General features: G+C 40.3%; 2 protein-coding genes across 13 annotated transcripts in view; one reads left to right on the forward strand and one right to left on the reverse strand.

Moving 5' to 3' along the window:
* The window catches only part of AASDH (aminoadipate-semialdehyde dehydrogenase), a 27,250-nt gene extending 13,923 nt beyond the window's left edge, over window positions 1-13,327 (forward strand). For 6 of the 9 annotated variants that reach the window (XM_084899206.1, XM_084899205.1, XM_084899209.1 and 3 more), the window contains 6 exons: window positions 128-243; window positions 1,574-2,369; window positions 4,849-5,012; window positions 6,852-6,974; window positions 7,444-7,575; window positions 10,626-13,327. In XM_084899206.1, the coding sequence (XP_084755332.1) occupies window positions 128-243; window positions 1,574-2,369; window positions 4,849-5,012; window positions 6,852-6,974; window positions 7,444-7,575; window positions 10,626-11,012 (1,718 nt within the window). In that variant the 3' untranslated portion in view covers window positions 11,013-13,327. The remainder of the gene's footprint in view (window positions 1-127; window positions 244-1,573; window positions 2,370-4,848; window positions 5,013-6,851; window positions 6,975-7,443; window positions 7,576-10,625) is intronic. The other 3 variants (XR_014796350.1, XR_014796351.1, XR_014796352.1) reach the window with 1 other exon arrangement.
* CRACD (capping protein inhibiting regulator of actin dynamics) overlaps window positions 13,258-23,026 on the reverse strand; it is a 169,699-nt gene continuing 159,930 nt past the window's right edge. For all 4 annotated transcript variants that reach the window (XM_084899141.1, XM_084899142.1, XM_084899140.1 and 1 more), the window contains 3 exons: window positions 18,904-19,094; window positions 17,733-17,895; window positions 13,258-15,833 (listed from right to left, as the gene is read on the reverse strand). In XM_084899141.1, the coding sequence (XP_084755267.1) occupies window positions 15,673-15,833; window positions 17,733-17,895; window positions 18,904-19,094 (515 nt within the window). In that variant the 3' untranslated portion in view covers window positions 13,258-15,672. The remainder of the gene's footprint in view (window positions 15,834-17,732; window positions 17,896-18,903; window positions 19,095-23,026) is intronic.

Here is a 23,026-nt window from a genome sequence, read left to right on the forward strand (position 1 = left end):
TAGAACTAATTGTCTATGAGAAACTGTTCGATAGGATTTCTAACCTTTACACTGAAAAGTGTATGTATTCTTGTGACTAACGAAGATTTTAGTATAAAATTTAAAAGTATTTCTCTTTCATATAAAGGCAAAATTGATGTTTCCGAGTTAAACAAGATCTATTTAAACTACACAAACTTGAAGTCTGAGCATAAGCTCAAAGGAAAAGAGGAACTTTGGGGGAAATTACAGCATTTGTGGAAGGTACACTTTTTAAGATACAAACTTGCTGTTGTGAAGAGGTCATTTAATATCTTTAGTGAATGACCACTGTAATAAGTCAGAAAAAAATTTTCTAAGAATGTTATTGCTGCCCAGGAGGTAAGAAGTATAGCTTCATTTATTCAATTTGTATTAAAATAAGGGCTATGTTTTCTACCGTAAGATTAGAGTAAGTTCCCAATAAAGAAATTTACTGGAAGTGAGGTAATCATAAAAGGAATAATTAGACAAAACCTATCTTTTTTTTTTTTTAATATATTTTATTGATTTTTTTACAGAGAGGAAGAGAGAGGGATAGAGAGTTAGAAACATCGATGAGAGAGACTCATTAATCAGCTGCCTCTTGCACACCCCCTACTGGGAATGTGCCCGCAACCAAGGTACATGCCCTTGACCGGAATTGAACCTGGGACCCTTCAGTCTGCAGGCCGATGCTCTATCCACTGAGCCAAACCGGTTTCAGCAACAAAACCTATCTTGACATAACTTCCCCTTAAAAGGGCCAGTGGAGTATAGTAACACTTTTGTCAAGAGTTTAGAAAATAGCTAAATTTTGCTCTACCATAATGTCTTGTATAAGGGATTATTACATCATTATTCAAGAAGTACTTTGAGCTGCAACATGAGTGTTTCTGCCTAAAGGAATTTATATGTAAACATAAAAGTTTATATATTTATATATAAATATATATATAAATTCTGATTTAATTTCATAGACTAATGTTCATATTTATGATAACTTTTGAAATATATATGTATTTTTTTTATTACAACCATAATAAGTCAATACAATTTTTCTTAGACAAAATATGGAGTTTTTCTAAGGGGTTCTGAAAAGAGGGTGTAATTATGTGTGGTGGTGTCTGAAAATAAGTATATCTAGATAAGAGTCTTAATCCACTTTATTTTTAAATTTTAGCAAATATTTTTTATTTATATGAAGCAAATGAAGATAAACATTATTCTCATAGAAATATCAGATATTAGTAACTTTATAGTGAATCAGATGTTTTTATAATTCTGCTCCCTATTTTATGATTAGGGAAACTGCTCAAAGGGAAGTGTAATTTGAAGTTTTAGAGTGAGTTTGTGACAAAATAGGTAGCATAAAGGTGGTCTTTACTATAAAGAACATTTTAAATTTATGTTTAATTATTAAACATATTTTGTGTGTCTTTCGTTCATTTCATTAATGTAGATTATATATATATATATATATATATATATATATATATATATATGCCTGTAAATGTTGAATTCTTTTGGTTTTTGTCCTTTATTTTACCATATTTCTCCCTTCTCTCATTTGTAGTCTATTCTAAGTCTCTCAGAAGATCCTTTGAAGGTTCCTGATGAGTCACTCTTCTTAAATAGTGGTGGAGATTCCTTGAAGTCCATACGGCTCCTCAATGAGATTGAAAAACTTGTTGGCACATCACTACCTGGGCTCCTGGAAATGATCCTTAGCAAACCCATTTTAGAGATTTACACTCACATCCTTCAAACAGTGTTTCCAGATGAAGATCTGACATTTTGTGAGAATTATGCCACTAAAAGAAAATTCAGCAACGTTAATCAAGAGGAAACCAGTGGAAAATCTTTACCTCAGAAGTCAGACATGCCTTTAAATTTAGACAACGGGATAAATGCTTTCATTGCACTGAGCAGAGGGAGTCAGATTTTGTCTATGAATGCTACTAGGTTTTTAACTAAGTTAAAACATTGCCCTTCGGCCTGTTCTTCTGATTTAATTTCACAGACTGCTATTAAAAAAATGAAAAGCTTAAATCCTCCAGCTCTTCTTGGGAAGTCAAAAGATACAACCTGTGTTGAAAAAGTTTGTGAGGATGGAACATCTGTGAAAAGGGCTGAGACAATGGAATTACGTGTCAGGTGGAGGGCAGACACAGGCAAATGTGTAGATGCTTCGCCTCTCGTCGTCGTACCAGCTGTTGATGAGTCATCTGCAACTGTGTTCATTGGCTCCCATTCTCACAGAATGATGGCGGTTGACCTGTACTCTGGGAAGGTGAAGTGGGAACAGCTTTTGGGAGATCGAATTGAATCCTCAGCATGTGTATCTAAGTGTGGAAACTTTATTGTAGTAGGTAAGTTGGGTAAGTTTCTGAATTTGAGGTGTATAGAGTTAAACTTAATTACCATATGATACTACTAGTTAGGACTAACAAATAATTGTGGGGGGGGGAGGAAACTTGTGTATGGTGGATTAGTGTTGTCAAAGAATAGTTCACTGTGTGCTGATTCTTACAGAGTGGGCCATGGGATCAGAGTCCCTGGATTTGAACCTAGCTATAAAGCTGTTACCAGCTCTGTGACCTTTGACAAGTTGCTGAACCTCTTAGAACTTCAGTTTTCTCTTTAGTTTATGGCGTAATTAATAGAACATGTTGCTGTATCACAAGTTATCTCAAAACTTAATGGTTTAGAGCACATGTGTCAAACACAAGGCCCGCGGGCCAAATCCAGCCCGCCAGGCCTTGCAATGTGGCCCGCACCGCGCTGTCATCACTGCACTCTGCTGTCAGTTTATGACATTGTCAGTTTATGACTGTTCAGTAAACCATTCGGCCCGCGATTTAGGCTGGATTTTAGATTTTGGCCCCTTCTCTGATTGAGTTCGACACCCCTAGTTTAGAGTAACAAATATTTATTGAATCTCACAGTTTTTGGGGGGGTCAAGAATGTTGGAGGGGCTTAGCTGGAAATTCCAGCTCAGGGTCTCATGGCTGCAGCCATCTGAAGGCTGGACTTGTGTATTTGTTTTCTGTCCCTCTGGTTTTGCTTTTTCCAGAAAGGCATATAAATGAAATCATACAATATATAACTTTTGAATCTGACTTCTCTTACTGAGCACAGTGTGTTGGAGATTCATCCATATTATCTATAATAATAAAAGCATAATATGCTAATTAGACTGGACAACCTTCTGGATGAAGCCGTGGTGACGGGGGCCAAGGCAGAGGCAGCCACCTAACCCAAGGTCACAAAATTTTCTTCTGGAATTGAGCTGAACTGAAAGACATTTTTATTACCCTGCTGAGTCCTTGGGTGTCCTGCTATATATATAGGACATTTCTCTTCACTGTCACTAAGCAGACCACTCTCTGGAGCAAGCAGTAATTGCCAGAAAAACAACAACAAAACCAGCACAGCAAGTGTTCTGAAAATTGGGCCTCAAGCAAGCAGCAGTGGTTAAACCCATAGGCAGAACCATCTAGAGAGTGATGGGCCAGTGCCCAATGGAAACCCGGGTGATCTTTGCTTTGTAGATTTTGACTACCCACACTTCCAATTGGGTTATTTTGGCTACACCACGTCAGGGACACCTGCCCTATGTTCTCATCCATATCAGCAGTTTGGGAAAAGCAGTCTGTGTTGCTGTTAGGAGCACAGGCTCGGGAGATTGATTTCTTAGGTTCAAAATCTCTCCCATATATTAGCTGAGTAGTTCTGCCCCGGTAACTTAATTTCTGTGCTTCAATTTTGTCATCTGTAAAATGTATAGATAATAGCCCTTGCTTCATGGTGAGAATTACATGAGTTAATAGATGTAAAATTTTTAGGATAGCACCCTTCACAAGGTAAAAGCTCAGTAAACTTGGGCTATTGTTTTTTTGTTTTGTTTTGTTTTTGTTTTTTTAATATATTTTATTGATTTTTCACAGAGAGGAAGAGAGAGGGATAGTTAGAAACATTGATGAGAGGGAATCATCAATCAGCTGCCTCTTGCACTCCCCCCTCCCCCCCCCCCACACACACACACTGGGGATGTGCCCGCAACCTAGGTACATGCCCTTGACCGGAATCGAACCCGGGACCTTTTTAGTCTGTAGGCCGACGCTCTATCCACTGAGCCAAACTGGCCTCGGCGGCTATTGTTAATGTTAGCATTTTTTGAACACCTTTGCACCGGGTGTTTATTCACATTATATTATCTTAATTGTCACAATAACTCTGGGAGTAGATGTATACACACTCAGCAGAAAAATAATCTGAGGCTCAGCGATACTGGGTAATTTGCTCAAGGATGCCCATGACAGGATTTAAGTCGGTTGTCAAGCTCTCTCCACTACAGCATGCTTCATTGTTTTATTAGAGGAGAAGCACTTCATAATAAGGTGCTGTTCTGTCAGAGTGCTTCCGTTAGTTGAGTGTCATCACATGTACTGAAAAGTTGCCGGTTCAATTCCCAGTCGCAGCACATACCTGGGTTTTGGATTCAGTCCCAGGTCAGGGCACAAAGGCAACCAATCAATGTTTCTCTTCCTCTCCCTCTCCCTCTCCCTCTCCTATCTGCTCTAAAATAAAAAAGTGTGTGTGTGTGTGTGTGTGTGTGTGTGTGTGTGTGTATATAATTTTTTTTTAAAGGTGTACCTACTAAATGGTATTTTACACAAGTGATTACTGTTCAGTGTTTCTGCCTTACATTGCTGAAATTTAAATCTGAGCTGAACATAGAACCCAAGTACACATGAAGAGTAATATAAAATTGCCATGATTTAGGCTAAAGAATTATTTTCCAGTGGGATGTATAAATCTCATCTTTTACATTTTGTTTCCCAACAGGCTGTTATAATGGGTTAGTTTATGTCCTAAAAAGTAATAATGGAGAAAAACACTGGGTGTTTACTACTGAGGATGCTGTCAAAAGCTCGGCAACCATGGATCCAACCACAGGATTCCTTTACATTGGCTCTCATGACCAGCATGCATATGCTTTGGATATTTATGTAAGGATTTGCCTCATCAGTTTCATATGAGGAAGAGTGTCAAACTCTCAGATGCTCTTGACTAAGGGAGCAGGTGTTAACTATTTTCCAAGTTTAGCATTGTGGTCTTAGAAGAATAAAGAGTTAATAACAGTCATACCTTAAAACTCGCTTACCTAATTTTCACAAATCCATTTGCTATTCAGAGTTTTGAAATACAAAGAACTTGGAATCATCATCTTGACAATAGAAAATAGTTACAAAGGAAAATATCAATAAGACCTGATTACATAAAAATTTTTTAAAATTTAGAATTATACAATTTAGAAGTAGTAAGTTGGGAGGGATGGAAACAAATATGACAGACAAAACTAATTTATAAGTATGAATGAAAATAAAGAGCAAATGCAAGTTTATAAGAAAAGATCCAGATAGGAAAATAGGGGACTCCAAAGAAGAAATGGCTAGTAAATGTATTTAAATATTTAAATTTTTTAATGATCAAAGGAATGAAAATTAAAAACAATGAGAGAAATAAATGGTATTAGATTAGAATGATAGCATTAATACTGAGGTTGTGACTAGTGAAAGCCTCTGGGGAAAACAATTTGGCTATAGATAACAATTTCATATCCTTTGATTCAGTAAAACTTCTGGGAATCTATCCTGGCAAAATAATCAGAAACATGACCCCTATGTTCATAGCAGCACAATTTACAATAGCTAAGATTTGGAAACGGCCTAAGTGCCTATCAGCAGATGAGTGGATTAAAAAACTTTGGTACATCTACACAATGGAATACTACGCTGCTTTAAAAAAAGAAGGAACTTTTACCAATTGCAACAACATGGATGGAACTGGAGAGCATTATGCTAAGTGAAATAAGCCAATCAGAGAAAGAAAAATATCATATGATCTCACTAATGAACACAATTTGATGAATAAGAATAGATCCAGAGACAAATGGCAGGGGAGAGGGTGGTTAGAGAGCAACCAAAGGACTTGTATTCATGCATATTTGCATAACCAATGGCACAGACAGTGGTGAGGTGGGGGCTTGCCCAGGGTGGGAATGGCTGGGGTGGGGGAGGGAGGAGGTCAATTGGGATTTTTTTTAACATAGCAATTTACAAAGAGATATGTAAAACTTTAGACAATTAAAAAAAAATCAGAAACATGGAGAAATATGTGCATCATGGTGTCTATTTTCAGGTTGTTTATAATGACAAATTAATTCCTAACACTTTTTAATGGTAAAGTAGTGAGATAAATCATTTTACTTTTATATGGAATATTGTGCATTAAAGTAAATTTAAAGAGAAAAATTAGATACCAAGTGTATATTCAGAATGATCTCAACTATCTTAAATTGTGTGGGTGTGTTGTGTGTGTGTGTGTGTGTGTGTGTGTGTGTGTGTGAAATCAAAGGGAAAATGCTGAACTGTTAACAGTTGGTGGTCTTGGTCTTTATGCTAACTTGATTTGCCACAGCAAACATGTATTACTTTTATATTAAAAATAAAATAAAAACTTGCCCTTACTGGTGTTGCTGAGTGATTAGAACTTTGGCCCATAAACCAAGGGGTTGCAGGTTCAATTCCCAGTCAAGGACGCATATCTGGGTTTCAGATTCGATCTCTGGCGCATGGGCAACCAATTGATGTGTCTCCCTCACATCCATCTTTCTTCCTGCCTCCCATTCTCCCTTCCACTCTCTCTAAAAATCAATGGGGAAAAAAATGTCCTCATAAGGATTAAAAAATAATAAAAATAAAAACTTAATTAAATATATAATAGATGGGATATGTGAATTTGTTAACCACCAGCAGAAACCAATGGATTTGCTTTCTCATTTGCAGGAAAAGAAGTGTGTTTGGAAGTTACAATGTGGAGGAACTATCTTTTCTTCACCTTGTTTGAACTTGATTCCATATCACTTGTATGTTGCTACCCTGGGAGGACTTTTACTGGCTGTACATCCTGTAGGCATAAAATAATTTATATTGATTTTGTTACCTATTTTTCTTTAATATTCTTTATTTTTATTCTGAATTATGAAAACTGGAGGTAGTTTTGGTTAGCCAAAGCCCAGATATCACTAAACCAGAACTCATTAAGAATGACTGACTGAAGTCTGGAAAGCTGACAGAAATTAAGATCTATGCATGTCTTTTATTTTTTAAATTGACGGAATTTTCTCATTCACACTAGAAGTTAGGATGTCCTAAGGATAGATATGTGCTAGTTATTTCTTTCCTGGCTTTAGTGCAAGTTTTTATCTCAGCTCTCATAGATAGCACTGATTGATTTTATAGCTGTGTAAATGTGTATTAGCCTCGATTATATCAGCATGTCATTATAGCATTTTCTGATGTTGTATAGCTTTGCCTTCTAGAAAGGCAATTGATTAGAAAGATTAAAATGCTATGAACTGCTTTTTGCCCACGACAGGCCACTGGAAATACAGTATGGAAACATGACTGTGGAAAACCACTCTTCTCTTCTCCAAGGTGTTGCCTGCAGTATGTTTGCATTGGCTGTGTAGATGGGAATTTACTTTGCTTTACTCACTTTGGAGAACAGGTAAATTTTTCTGGTTCTATTTTATGTATCTTTCTCAAAGGAATAGTAGTTGGTGACAACTGAAGTAAAATGTTAAATGTCATTATTCAATTCATGTTAAAAAACTAGTTCTGTTTTGTCAGACCATGGGTTCCTCGCCTGAGGACATGCTAGAGAATAAGAGAGAGATCCTTGTGAGAGGGAAACATTAATTGGTTGCCTTACCATATGTGCCAGACCTGGGGATCACCCACACCCAGGTATGTGCACAGGACGACACTCAACCAACGGAACCACTCTGGCCAGGTTATACATTTCTTACGTATTTTCCAGCGTATAAGACGACTTTTGAAACGAAAAAAAGTCAACCAAAAATCGGGGGTCATTCATTAAAAATTTAATTAAAAAAAGAACTGGTGTTGCCTCGGAAGTGGGGGGGTAGTCTTATACAGCGAATATAGGCCTAAATCTATGTTTTAACTGTAAAATTAGGGGGTCGTCTTATACACCGGAAAATACGGTAATTTGTGAATTGGTGCAATAGATTTCAAAGATTCTATTCAAACGTTGTTATACTTGTGCTATTCCCCTCCTTCTAGTTTTTAAAAATTTACAGCTTGAAACCAATTTTATTATAACTTCTATTGAGGTTACGGAAATTTAAGAAGTCCCTGCTTTTTCTATGAAAACCAAAATCCCTTGTATAGCCCATGTTGCCTTGTATGGGGATCCCATATTCAGCTTCATGACTAGCAGGGTGGGCTCCTTCTGGGTTATATTAGATCTTTTGTTGGGAGCAGTATCTCCACTCCTTTAAGTACCTGCAAGTGACTATCATTTTGGCACAACTGCAGCTGTGGTTTTGATTTGGGGGGTTGCTTTGTGGGTTTGAGAGGGCATTAGCTCCAACATGAGTGAGCCCTTTGATGGCTAGGGTTGATTCTGTGTGCTCTTCACTCACCCCTCCTTGCCTAGCAGATTCTTTTGCTCTGTGTTACAATCACTTTTTATTTTTATTTTTTTTAATATATTTTATTGATTTTTTACAGAGAGGAAGGGAGAGAGAGATAGAGAGCCAGAAACATTGATGAGAGAGAAACATCGACCAGCCGCCTCCTGCACATACCCCACTGGGGATGTGCCCGCAACCAAGGTACATGCCCTTGACCTGAATTGAACCTGGGACCTTTCAGTCTGCAGACTGACGCTCTACCACTGAGCCAAACCAGTTTCGGCTGTAATCACTTTTTAGTTTTTTATTTTGTTCACATAATGTTTTTATTTACAAAGTGGTTTGAATATATTCCTAAGAAGTGAGAAGAGGCAATTGCTGTTATTCTCATTTATTTAGATGAACCTTAGAAAGGTTAAAGTGACTTTGTCCAAGTCAGGCACAGAACTGAGATTATAAATCATGCTAGAGGCTGGTGCCTAGGCCTGATTTGCAATCAGGGCCTTCTTCCCCAGCTGCGGGGGAAGGGCCTGAGAGATGGGCTGTTCTTGCCTGCTTGCGGGCCCTGCCCCCACCACGGGTCGCCCTCAGTATGTGGGGCAACCGGCGGGGTGGGGACCTTGTCTTGGCACTGCCTGCGTCCCCTACCACCCAATCCCGGTTCCCCGTTTGCCATCAGGCGATCAGAGCTTGCTAGCTGGGGAAAGAGACTGAGAGGTGGTCAGTGCGCCTCATAGTATCTGGTCCAGTGGTTGTTCTGCCATTAGTATCAATTTGCATATTACCCTTTTATTATATAGGATAGAAGCCTGGTGCACGGGTGAGGGTCAGCTGACCTGTCCTGATGGGAGCCCCAGATCTGGGTGGGAGTCCCTGTTGGGGGACAGCGCCAGCTGGACGCACGGGTGGTTTGCAGGCTGGCCACGCCCCTGATTGGGGTGGGGGTCCCTACTGGAGGGTGGGGCCAGCTGGGGTGAGAGGCCAGTAGTTCTGGTCTCTGGTAGTTCTGCCATTTCGGTTGCTGGGCTTTTATTATATAGGATTTCATTAATATGCCCATTCTTTTTTTATTATGATTCTGTTAACTGTGCATTTGTAAACACTATCTTAGACTCATGCCTTTTCTTCAAAACTAGAGGCCCAGGACACAAATTTGTGTGGGTGGGGTCCCTAAGCCTGGCCAGTGATCGGACCAATTGGGGCTGTGGGAAGTTGGCCTGTTAGGGGGAGAGGCTGCGGGACGTTGACCAGTGCAGGAGGTTGGCTGTGGGAGTGCACTGAGCACCAGGGGGTAGCTCCTGCGATGAGCATCTGCCCCCTGGTGGTCAGTGCATGTCATAGCGACCAGTCATTCAGTCTCTTAGGCTGTTATATATAATATAGATATTGGCCAACAGGTTTTAGTAGCTTTGAAATAATAGTACCCGTATTTTCTGGCGTATAAGACGACCCCATAATTTTACAGTTAAAACATAGGTTTAGGCCTATATTTGCTGTATAAGACTACCCCCCACTTCAAAGAAAAGACTTACTTTGCCGTCAAGATCTGCAGGTAATTTTTGTGCAATTTTGGTCTTTTGCCCCCGATTTTTGGTTGACTTTTTTTCGGTTCAAAAGTCGTCTTATACGCCGGAAAATACGGTAGATATCTACAAGTCAGACACATGTTTCATAGCCTCTTGTTTAAAGCTTTAATTATTGAACATGAACTCTTTTCAGTCCACTTCTTCCTTCTCCCTACATTAGGAGACTAAATAATATCACACAGTTTTTGATAAGATACATTGAAAACTCATTGCAGTATTTTTTTTTTAAATCAGTGTCTTAGAACATACTAGTAATAACTTTTGAGTGGAGTTCAAATTAATTTTATTTCATATTATACATAGTAATGACTCATGTAATAAGGATAATTTGATATTTTGTGCTAGATTTTACCACTGGGACAGAGGTCAAATCTAAGGGTTCCACTTTTCAGAAAAAGCCATTTTTTTCTGTGTGTAGTAATCATTCAATAGCCTCCGTCTCTTACATTTTAATTAAGAATTTCATAAAGATTTAATATACAGAATTGTTGAAATGAGATGAATTAATTATTTCTGCTATTATAACCCTTCAGGTTTGGCAATTCTCTACCAGTGAACCCATCTTTTCATCCCCATGTCCTTCCACATCAGAGCAAGAAATATTTTTTGGTTCCCATGATTGCTTTATCTACTGTTGTACTATGAAAGGTCATCTCCAATGGAAATTTGAAACTACCTCAAGGGTATATTCAACACCGTTTGCTTTCCGTAACAAGTATAGCAATGAAATGTTGCTGGCAGCAGCATCTACTGATGGGAAACTATGGATCTTGGAATCTAAGAGTGGACAATTGCAAAGTAAATATGAACTTCCTGGAGAGGTATTCTCTTCTCCTGTGGTTTGGGAATCAATGCTTATTATTGGATGTAGAAATAATTATGTTTATTGTCTAGGCTTATTGGGTAGCAATAAAAAATAATCAGGTAGTCTTTATTAGAATATATCTGAGACTTTGAAAATATTTACCATTATAAAGCATGTGGATGGTCTTATTTTATGATAAAGATTATATTTTGTTTAAGAAACTTGTCTATTACACTTTATTGGAGAATAACCATATTTTATTTCGTGGAGGAGAACAATACTTTAAAAGGAGTTATAAAACAAAACATCAATATATTTATAGCACTTTCTAAAATATACTACAGGTATTTTATTTTTTTTAATAGAAGACCTCTGGAAAACAAGATCAGAATATACTTACTGGCTTAAAAACTTAATCTGTGAGGTAATATACCATTCACTCATTTATACTGAGATTCATAACATGATTTTTAAAGGTAGGAGTTATTCATCAAATTAGGTTCCTTATTATTTTAAATTTTTTAAATAAAATTGGGATAGCATTGGTTAATAACCTTATATAAATTTCAGGGGTACAACTTTATGACATCTGCATACCCTATTGCGAGCTCACCACCTGAAGTCTAGTCTCCTTCTGTCACCATATATTTGACCACCTTTACCCTCTTCATCTTTCCCCTCACTTCCTTCCACTTTGGTAACCACCATTCTGTTGTCTGTATCTGTGAGTTTGTTCATTTATTGCTTTTGGTTTTATATCCTCCATACAAGTGAAATCATACAATTTTTGTCTTTTTCCATCTGATTTATTTCACTTACCGTGTTTCCCCGAAATAAGACCTAGCACATGGAAAAATAAGACATCCCTTGAAAATAACACCTAGCGCATCTTTGGGAGCAAAAATCAATATAAGACACTGTCTTATTTTTGGGGAAACAGGGTAGCATGATTCTCTCAAGATTCATCTACATTAGGTCAAATGGCAGTATTTCATCTTTTTTATGGCTGAGTAGTAGTCCATTGTGTGTATGTATCACATTTAAAAAAAAAATTATGAGGAAGTTTATTTAGAAAGTTATAGAGGTAGCCTAAACTGGTTTGGCTCAGTGGATAGAGCGTAGGCCTGCGGACTGAAAGGTCCCAGGTTCGATTCCTGTCAAGGGCATGTACCTTGATTGCAGGCACATCCCCAGTGGGGGATGTGCAAGAGGCAGCTGATTGATGATTCTTTCTCATCGATATTTCTGACTATCCCTCTTTCTTCCTCTCTGTAAAAAATCAATAAAATATATTTTTTTAAAAAGAAAGGAAAAGTTATAGAGGTAGTAAAAGTGAGCTGTAGAAGAAATGGACTAAGGAAATAAGTTATGGGGCAAGCGAAGGGCCCTTGGAGCTTAGGGGAGTACATGTGATAAGATTTGAGCACCCGCTCTTGGGGGAGAGAGAGAGAGAGAGAGTGCCCATGTGGTTCTTTTTTAGAATTTAAGTATTAATCTGCAGATGTACGGGCCTCATGTGTGGGGGCTATGGCACCCTCCTGATCCTGCTGGAAGGGTGCTGGGGACATGTGAACACCGCCCTGCTGGTCAGCCAGAGAACCTGGATAGGACTCCTGCCCGCTATCCTGGTGCAGGGGAAATGTAAACAGTGGCACTCACCAATCCTGCAACCTCTTACACCATCTTTGACTTGCCTCCAAAGCAGTATTTATCTTGAGTTTTTTTTTGCACCAAGGCAAATACCTCACTCATACCTCTCACTTCGACTTAGTCCAGCCATGTGGATCAGTAGCTCTGGCCTGGAGCCCTATGCTGTGTTTTTCACGTGCCTTCAGCTTTGAAACATGCCGCTGTCCCATCAGCCACGCTCTGAGTAAGGAGGCTGTCAGACCATATTGTCTGAGACACAGACCATTTGATTCCAACTGAGGATTAAGATAAACATTTTATTTGATCCTATTCATTAGTTTTCTCCAAAAACACCTAGTAAAAAATATAACAGATACCATATAAAATGCCTTGAAGTATTTCTTTTGCAACAAAAGCTATGTAAATATGAGCTTGCTTGAAATTAGTAAAAACATAAACTTGAAAAGGAAATTCTGTTGATGCTACAGATCTTGTGGATATTTTTTTATTGAAAGATCCTTTTCCTTCAATAATGGACATTTTACATTAAACCTTTATACAACCAAAATCTAAAAATAATATTAAAATCACACTAAGGTATTTTCATGGTTAAGCCTCTACTTAATTTTATTGTTGGTAAAAATATTGCAAGACACTTGTAACTCTAATATTTCTGCTTTAAAATAAGCAATTAAACTAAACGTCACAAGAAGAGACAATACATACTACAATTTGCTGATAACTGGCTAAAATGATAATTTAATAGTAATTAATGTATAAGAAACAATTGCACTTTAAAAATTTAAAAAGTAAACAAAAAAACTCTAGTTATATATATATATATCTATGAACAGAGGTTAATCTATAACCTTGCCAAGGGAAGTGTGTGTTTGTTTTAATTAAAAACAAATAAAAGACCACCTGTATATTTAACATTGCAATAGGATTTTTAAAAAAGTCTTGAATTTTTTATGTTTTTACAGAATTTCCCCCATAGTTTATTGAAAGTCTGCAACACAATTAAAACAAAATAACACTTCATTGGTATTTAGTGCAAATTTGGAGTAATTTTTACATGAAATATTAAACATATAGCCTTTAGAAGTTGTTGGAAGTAAATGCTGTGACATTGCTTTCCTCAGTATACTCTCTTAAATATTTTGAAGGAAACTTTTTAACTGAGGTATTTCTCCTATTTTGCATGGGCTTTATGGTACGTGAGCCTGTACAGAGTGCACTCATCTACCATTCTTTGTTAATCTGATTTCTTCGTTTGCTCTCTGCCATTATTGTGACAATCCAAAACTGATAAGATGATAGAAAAGGTCAATTCAGAAGAATTACTGTAGCACTAAAATTCCAGAACTCAGGTGAAAAAAAGGATTAAAAAGTATTGTATTAATGAGGAAGTCATTGAAACTAACAAATGTCTACGAATTTGATTTAGAAATAAACAGCTGGAAAATGTGCAGTGGAATGTTGCTTCCCATAGCAATACAAAAATTAAAGTTCCATTGATTCTTAACAGTCTGCAGGTCCAGTATACTAGTATATATATAATATTAAATCCTACTTGCAAGAGTACAGCTATCCTTATGACCATACATGCCAGCTGCTACCATAAGGCCGAGCCATCGTCTCCAGAAAGAAAATGCCTTCTATGTGGTAAATAACTGCCAGTCATCCTTTCTTTAAGGTAAATGGTAGAATAACAGCACAGAATAATAGCACACTGCCTGTTGAGTGAGCATAAAGGAAAATGATGCATAATAATAAAATGCGATTTTTTGAAGGAGAGGAAAAAAGGATGTAATTTTCCTTGTTCTTATACTTGGGAGTCAGGAGGTAAGAAAATGGGGATGTGCCAACACCTTGAAATGTCAAATCAGCAGCAGCAATGTGTGGGTTTGCTGTATGTCTATGTTTCATGTAAAGCAAATTTAGTGAAATTGTGAATAGCCAGGTCCCTTCTTTGTATCACATGTGTATAATAACAAGGCCACTTAAAACTCTGAAATGTTTTTTAAAGGTAGCAAGGTGAATGCTCTGAATGGTAAATGCTGTTGACTATTTGACTCCGAATATGAGTTGGTCAGTTACGGTAAAGAAGGAAACTTCCCACGGGAGCTCGTAGGACAAGGCTCCAAACCTTCTTCCTGCTAACGAATCAGCGGAGGGAGGGGGGGATGGCTTGATTATCTCTCCCCTCTCACTTTGCTTCTTTGGGTGCAATGAGTCTCCCTCTCAGAATTTTAAAATCCAGATTACAGTAGAAGCAACGTATCCCAAGGTTCTCAACCTTGGATATCTCAGAATTCATCTGAAGAGTTTTGCCAGAATCTACGTTTCTAGCCTGTCCTCCCAGTAGGCCTGATGGAGCCTGGACATCTTAACAACAACTGCACTAGGTGGGGAGTCTCAGACAGAAAGAGAAGTTGTAGTTTCCTTTTCTTACCACGTTAAATAAAAATGTTCCCTAGGAGCCAAATGTCAAACATGTCCCGAAGGAGAGTCCCGGTGTAATGGGCCTGTGGATCGGTGTGGAGGCGGCGTGGATGGATTCCCTTTCTGTGTTAGGTCAGGTCGGGGAAAATTGATGGGCACAGACTTGGGAGCCAGACTGTGACTTGCAGTTCAGTTACTGGCTGCACTTGGGAGAATGAGGGTTCTGATCTCTCTCCCCCTGTGGTCCTTTCACCATTGCTGTAGAAAAAGGTAGAAATCCTTACATGTGGCAGGGTAAAAGTTTTGGATAAAAGTAACTGGTGCACAGAGTCAAAAAACCATTGTAAAGATTGGCAAAAGTACGTGTTCAGTGGTGTGCGGGTGTCCGTGTGCGGAAGGGCTGTGGAATGGGGTGGCAGGCTCCTGAGGAGTTCACAGTCAGGAGATCTTGCTTCCTGTGGTCCCTCGGACAGAACTTTCTCTTTAGAACTAGGAGGAGCCCAAGGCACCAGGACCTAGGGTTGTGCAAATACACTCTTAAAAGGAAAACCACCGGTTCAGTTTCTAAGCGTTATTTTAGAGCCTATAAAACATGCTTCCCTTCCCTAGCTGGGTTTCCTTACCTCATATAAAAAATAAATAAATAAAAAGGACAAGAGAGGAGCCGGTAACCGGGAGTAGGAATGGAGAAGAGTCACTCTTTACTTAATGATCTGTGGGCAGTCGCTCCAGGCCTTGGCTTTCCTTTTGGCCAAGGCCAGCCAGGCTGGTTCTGTGGAGACGGGAGCAGCGTCGGGGGTGGAAAACCTCTTGGTGACTTCTTTCACCAGTGGCGCGGGGGGAGGCGAGTCAGAGATCTCCACTGGGCGCGTTTTGAAGGAAAAGGAGAAAGGCGTGAGTCAGAGCCACACTTTGCTGTACCATACAATGGGATTCAGAAAGGAAAACTCAGCGACACTGCGCATCTTCGTTGAGAATCAGAGAAAGCAAGCGTTGTGATTGCAACTGTTAACGTGCAACATTATAGCGATCACAGTGCAGTCAGTTCTGATTTCAGGTAATTTCTAGAAGCATTTTTTTTTTTTCTGTGCACAGAAGCTAGGTCTGCATGATGATAAAAAAATAAAAGGTAAATTTTGTGATTCTAGTCATGCAGCCAATCAATGTCACGAAGAAAACGATCAAACGAGCAGTTTGAATTTATCAAGGTCAAAAGGGCCCGCCTCCACCAGGCACGCCTGGGGTTCCTTCCCCCTCAGGCCCACAGATCCTGCCAGCGCTTAGGACTCTCAGTCTTGTCTAGCAATCCCTTTGCCTCATATCGTTTTCTTACCACATCATACAGGCTTCTTAAGGTGAGGGTTCCCACCTTTAGCAGAACTCAGGAGCTACTGGTGGGAAAGACAAATATAGTGCTTCAGAACAAAGCTAGCTGCCTTAACCAGAGCCACCTGAACTGCACTGACCCTTTGGAGCTTCCAAGAAATCAGGGCGGAGAGAGGTGTCATCTCTGACTTTGGAGTTCTCACTTTATTTTGAACTAATTCTCTCTGACACACCCATATAACGTGTAGAGCCCTTAGTTCCTGGGCATAAGAGGCTAGTGAAATAATACCCATGGAGAAGTTCTTGAAAAACTGTCCAGTGCTCCAAAGTGGTTTTCAAAAAAATTGTTTTCGCCTCACCGAATAGTAAATAAAGCTTTAATGGCGAGACCTCTACATTTCCAGAACTCAGCACGCAGGTGACCGAGGCGTACAAAAGTCCTGGGTCAGGAGGCTGGATGGCCTCCTGGGAGCGGCTGCCCAGGGTGCACCACACGTCCTGCTTGCCCTGGAGGAAACTGGTTTAGTTCCATCCCTCCTCCGGGCGATCGGTAATAAGCACATAGTTGGAACCATTATGAACCATTTTACCTTTTATTAGAATAAAGGATTTTTAAAAAATGTGTGGGTACCTTTTGTGTGTCATGAATGTATAGACACTGCTGTTGTTAATTAACATCCAGGACTCCGAGCCGAACAGACACTTGCCCTTTGAAATCGCATTGGTGAAAAGGACCTTCCCACTTTGGGGCATCTCAGCCACCTGGGTCCCTGACTCAGACACAGCTTCTGTTTCCATCCCAGGAACAGCTCCAGATACAACTTTCACACATTTATTTGAACTTCGTAGTGCCAGGAAAACAGGGCCCTGAGTCCACTTTTTAACTCAGGCTTGATGCCAACCCCTTCATGTATACCCCACACCCTCGCTTTGCTATAAGCCCATCAAAACTGCTCCACTTAAATTTTACCTAAACTTCATCCTTTTCCCCAAATCCTACTAGGATCGTATCTCTTCCTTTGTTTAGAGGTCCTTACTACAGCAAGTTAATAAACCTGGTTTTGTTGGACTACAGGCAGTGGGGCATTAGAGATGGCGCTATCACACCTCGTTAACTTCAGAAATTTATCAGACCACATTGATGGGTGGAAACTGGCCATGGTGGGAATATTTACACCACAGTAAATGGCAAACACTACAAATCAGAGGATTCCTGCTCCCTGATTGCTAAGCAAACACCGACCGTCACACCACTGACAGTGAGTGAGTTTCTGGTGATCTTTATCAGATGGGCTGGTGATAAAGATCGGTGTCAGAGGTTATGAGAGTGGTGGTAAAACAGCCAGTGCTGTTACTACACCCAAGGAAATACAGCGTGCTCTAAGCAGAAAAACCTGTAACTGAGGTTAAACAGAAACGGTCCTGCTCTCGCTACCTGTCACCGATGTGGGGAGGGTGTTGGCTTTTTTCAGCTGCTCTCTGCGCTCAAGCCTGGACCCTGCTGTCTCCGGCTTCTTCTCTTCTGGCTGAGCCGTGGACTTGGGCAGGGATCCAGCTCTGCTGGCACTGCTGCTTCCTGGCTGTGGACTGACACTGACCTGGGCGGGCAGAGAAAGCCAGGAAAAGTATGTTTTCAACCTAAGTACATGCAGACTCACAGGACAGGGCCTGGGGGTTCTGCTGGTCAGCAACCACCACCCCCCCGCTCCCTCCCTCCCCCCCCCAAAAAAGCAGCTGGAGTGCACTTGGGAGCAACGTGTCTTCAACCCTGGCCCCGACCATGAAGCAGCTTCGTACAAATGTCCCGTCAAGTTAGCTATAAAAGCAGGGTCAAGAGAAAGACTGATTTCCTCCCAATACAATCATTCTCATATTTCTCCAATATAATCATTCTCATATTTCTCACATAACTGTCATGTGCATGGATCGTTGCTACTAGTTACATTGTGAATTCTGCCAAATCAAGTTACCTTAATAGCATAAAGGAACTGAATAAAATTTCTGACTGAAAATGCTATCCTGTCTAATGGTGGTTAATTTGTTTATTGTTCTACTTTTTCTAGATATTCTACACCATTCCCAGTTAGCTTTTTTTTTTTTTTTTAATTGATTTCAGAGAGGAATTGAGAGTTGAGAGATAGAAACATCAATGATGAGAATCAGCTGCCCCTTTGGGGATCGAGCCTGAAACCCTGGCATGTGTCCGTGACCTCTTGGTTCATAGGTGGACATTCAACCACTGAGCCACACTGGCTGGGCTTTCTTTTCCTTTTTTTAAAAAAAATATTTTTTATTGATTTTTTACAGAGAGGAAGAGAGAGGGACAGAGAGTTAAGAAACATCAATGAGAGAGAATCATCAATCAGCTGCCTCCTGCACACCCCCTACCGGGGATGTGCCCGCAACCAAGGTACCTGCCCTTGACCGGAATCGAACCTGGGACCTTTCAGTCCACAGACCGATGCTCTATCCACTGAGCCAAACCAGTTTCGGCCCTTTTCCTTTTTTAAATCCTTGCAACCATAAAAGAGAGCCAAGCTCAAAAAGGTAAGGTTAAAACTGAAGACCAAACAAAAGAAACAAACCCTGAAGACCAGGCTACTCACGTTGTCCTTGGAGAGCTTTTCTGCCTGTTTGGCCTCCCTCGCCTGCTTCCTCTCCTCTCGAGTAGCTTGCTGCTCCCGAAACCCTTTCTGCTTTTGCAGGGCTAACGTTATCCACAGTGGCTGCGCGGTTTCCGCTTTCTCCGCCAGCTTGGAGCCATCTAAAGAGTGTCTGCTCTGAAGCACTGGCTTTTCTGTGGAGGAAAAAAAAACACAAGACTGATATTGTGATTTCTAATAAGAAATACATATTTGGTCTTCGTCCTGTTTCTGGCACTGAGCTCCTAAGTGATGAGAGCGTAAAGGGGTCTCTCGTTCTGTGAATGAGGCTACACTGGGACCACACTTAAGGATCGGGGGCAGAGGGCTGGTTGCTGGGTGAACCAACTGAGTGATCAGAGGATTGGAACCTGCAATCTCACCCCCCAACCTCCTGGGAAGGGGGGAAGCCTGGAGGTTGAATCAATGGCCAAAAATATAAACATTCATGCCTGTGTAATGAAGTCTCCATAAACCCCCAAAGGTCAGGGTTTGGAGAGCTGCTGGGCTGGTGACTTGGTGTTAGTGCTGGGAGGTTGGCCACCCAGAGAGCATGGGACCTCTACACCCTTTCCCCATACCTTGTATCCTTGTAAGCATCTCTTCCTGAGTTATATCCTCTTATAACAAATCAATGATCTAGTAAGACAAATGTTTCTCTGAGTTCCATGAGCCACTCTAGAATATCAATCAAACCCAAGGAGGGGGCTCCTGGGAACCTCCGATTTTAACCAGTGAGAAGCACCTGGATCTGAAGGTACAGCCTTATGGGACTAAGCCCTTAACCTGTAGAACTGGACACCATCTTGAGTTGAATTGTAACACACCAATGCCTGAGAATTGCTTGGTGGTGTGGGAATCCCTCCCCTGCAACACACACCTTTGAACTGTGATCAGAATTAGTAAAGACAAAAGCCAGCTCTCAGTGAAATTAACCTCAGCCCCTAAAACTTGTGACATATTAATCAGCCCACTGAATATTCAACTGTCCCTTCCTAATGCAAACTCCGTGTTCATGCCTGAGTGACTCCACTGGGTAGGAAAGTCACATCTTTGATCAACAGGAACAAGAGCCTTTCTCTTCCAAGTAGAAAATAAAATTCCAGTGTCATAAACCTCAGACCTACAAGGGACCCAGGGAGTTATTTGATTCAGCGTTCTTTTATTTATCGCTTTTCAAAATTTTTGCAAAAACCTTTTCCCCTTACTAACAATATCCTATGTGGAACCCCGAAGTATGAAAGAGGAAAAGAGGGCACTGCTCTGCCCCGGGGGCTGCTGAGGGCAGCAGGGCTCTGAGGAACCCAGTGGGAACCATAATTTTGCCCAGTGCCCTTCTATGTTTCTCTTCCATGGACTCTCTTGCCCATGCCACTGGGGGTAAACACACTTCACGGATGGTGGAGCTGAGGTTGGGCTCTGGAACTGAGCAGACCTGGGTTTGACCTTTTGTGATTTAGGAAAGCCACTTAACTCCTCTAGGAAGGGAGACACTTTAATTTGAAATAGTGTTTGGGGTTTAGGACACTGGAGGGGATATATTAATTACTAACATGAGACTGTTATTACTGAAAGTGCCTAGGGGACTTTTCTTTTCAAAAAGTGACAAACTATAGGAAGAACTCCAACCGCTTAACAACAACAACAGAACAACAACAACAAAATACCCCCAATTAAAAGTGAACAAAGGACTTGAATAGACATTTCTCTTAAGAAGACATACAAGTGACCAACAAGCATATGAAAAGATGTTCAACATCACTAATTACTAGGGAAAAGCAAAGCAAAACCACAACAACCAATGAGCATATTACCTCACACCCATTAGGATGGCTACTGTAAAAAACAACAACAGAAAATAACAAGTGTTGGCGAGGATGTGAAAAATTAGAATTCTGTGCCCTGTTGGTGGGAATGTAAAATGGTACAGCTGGTATGGAAAATAGTAGGTGGTTCTTTTAAAAAATTAAAAATAGAACTACCATAGAATCCGGCAATTCCATTTCTGGGCATTTATCCAAAAGTACTGAAAGCAACATCTCAAGGGAATACCTGCACACCCATGATCCTAGCAGCACTAGTCAAAAGCCAAGAGGAGCAAGCAACCTAAGTGTCCATGGACAGATGAATGGATAAACCAAGTGTGGCATATACACACAAGGGCAGGTCATTCAGCCTTAAAAAGGAAGGAAATCCTGTCATGTGCTACGTGGATGAACCTTGAAGACACTGTGCTAAGTGAATAAGCCAGTCACCAAAAAAGATAAGACCATATCATTCCACTTATGTGATGCATCTAGAGTAGTCAGAGTCCTAGGAACAGGAAGTTGAATGATGGGCTGGCAGAGGGCAGGTGGTTAATGCTTACGGAGTTTCAGTTTTGCAAGATGAGAAATTGGCTGTATACAATGTGAATATGCTTAAGACTTCTAAACTGCACACTGAGAAAAGACAGTCAATTTTATGTTACTGTTTCCCCGAAAATAAGACAGTGTCTTATATTAATTTTTTCTCCCAAAGTTGCACTAGGTCTTATTTTCAGGGGATGTCTTATCTTTCCACGCGCTAGGTCTTATTTTCGGAGGATGTCTTATTTTCGGGGAAACACGGTATGCACATTGACCATAATAAAAATTGTTTTCTAAAGTGACTGAAAGAACTGTGCCCAAAATATTATCCAAGAGATGCAGGGAAAAATGAGAATCAGAGATCAGGTTTAAAAGAACTGTAAGAAAAGGAACAAGACAAGAAGACTTTGCTAAATCCTACAGCATTTAAAAAAACATATTTTATTGGTTTGTTTGTTTTTACAGAAAGGAGGGGAGAGGGATAGAGAGCTAGAAACATCAATGAGAGAGAAACATCTATCAGCTTCCTCCTACACACTTTCCACTGAGGATGTGCCCGCAACCAAAGCACATGCCCTTGTCCAGAACTGAACTTGGGACCCTTCAGTCCGTAGGCCGAAGCTCCATCCACTGAACCAAACTGGCTAGGGCCCTATGGCATTTTAAAACAATGTTGTTTTGAACAAATATATGAGTAAGGTCCAAGAAATAACATGAGGACATAATGAGAAATGTTTTTAAAGGCTAACAGCATTTTACAAATGCCAGGTGAGCGTTCCTGGAGGCGGGCCTGGGTTACTGGGAAGATCATTTTGCCTGGGAGAGAACTCCTCCCCATCCTGGCTTTACCACTGAGGGAGCAGGCAAGACACTGACTTCTCAGATGTGGTGTCCTCATCTGTAAAATTAAGCTAAGATTGTCTACATGTGTCATGAGACTGCTAGACAGAATAAATAAAAACACTGTGTAAATGATAAGCACAAAGGATGACCACTAAAATTTTCTGAAACAGTAAAATCACTTATTTCATTCAAGATTTTGAAAGAGATGTTATTTGTTAATCACATAACCTTTTTGTCGGGGGGGAGAGAGGTTCAGAATATCTAATTAAAATTTTATTTTGCTGCAATTTTTAAACCTATTTTCTCTCATTCTAAACTCAGTGGACAAGCAGAACCATAGCCCACTTAAGTTCTCTCCTTCAGGTCCCCGGGAGACACACAGGTACCTCCTGGCATTTACGGGGTTCTAATCACTGCTCCCCAGGATCAGTGCTTAGAGAAAATGCCAGTTATTATCTATTCTACCTTCTGTCAGGGGCTGGGAGTTTCCAAATAAGATGGTATCCTACCTAATAAAAGAGTAATTTGCAAATTAACCATCACTCTGCTACATCCACCAGCCATGTCTTCCAACCAATCAGAGCGAGTATGCAAATAAACCCAACCAAGATGGCTGCAGCCACAGAGAGCAGGAGGGAGATTTGAGTTTCCCAGGCAACGGAAGAAGCCAAGCTTTCTGCCTGCCCTAGCCAGCCTAAGCCTCCACTCAAGGCTACAAAGTTTCAATTATAGAAAGTAAACAAATCCAAACAGAAATGGTAAAGAAGAGTGGGAATGTGATGAGAAGAACTGGGGAGTAGCCTAGGTTAAATTGCAGTGGGCCAGAAAAGGGGGGAGAGGTATAAGGGAGGGCCACCAGCTAATGAGGGTTGGCAGAGACAAAAGCCTGCCTCCGT

Source organism: Pipistrellus hanaki, assembly GCF_964339955.1.
Source record: "Pipistrellus hanaki genome assembly, chromosome: 1".
Lineage (NCBI taxonomy): Eukaryota > Metazoa > Chordata > Mammalia > Chiroptera > Vespertilionidae > Pipistrellus > Pipistrellus hanaki.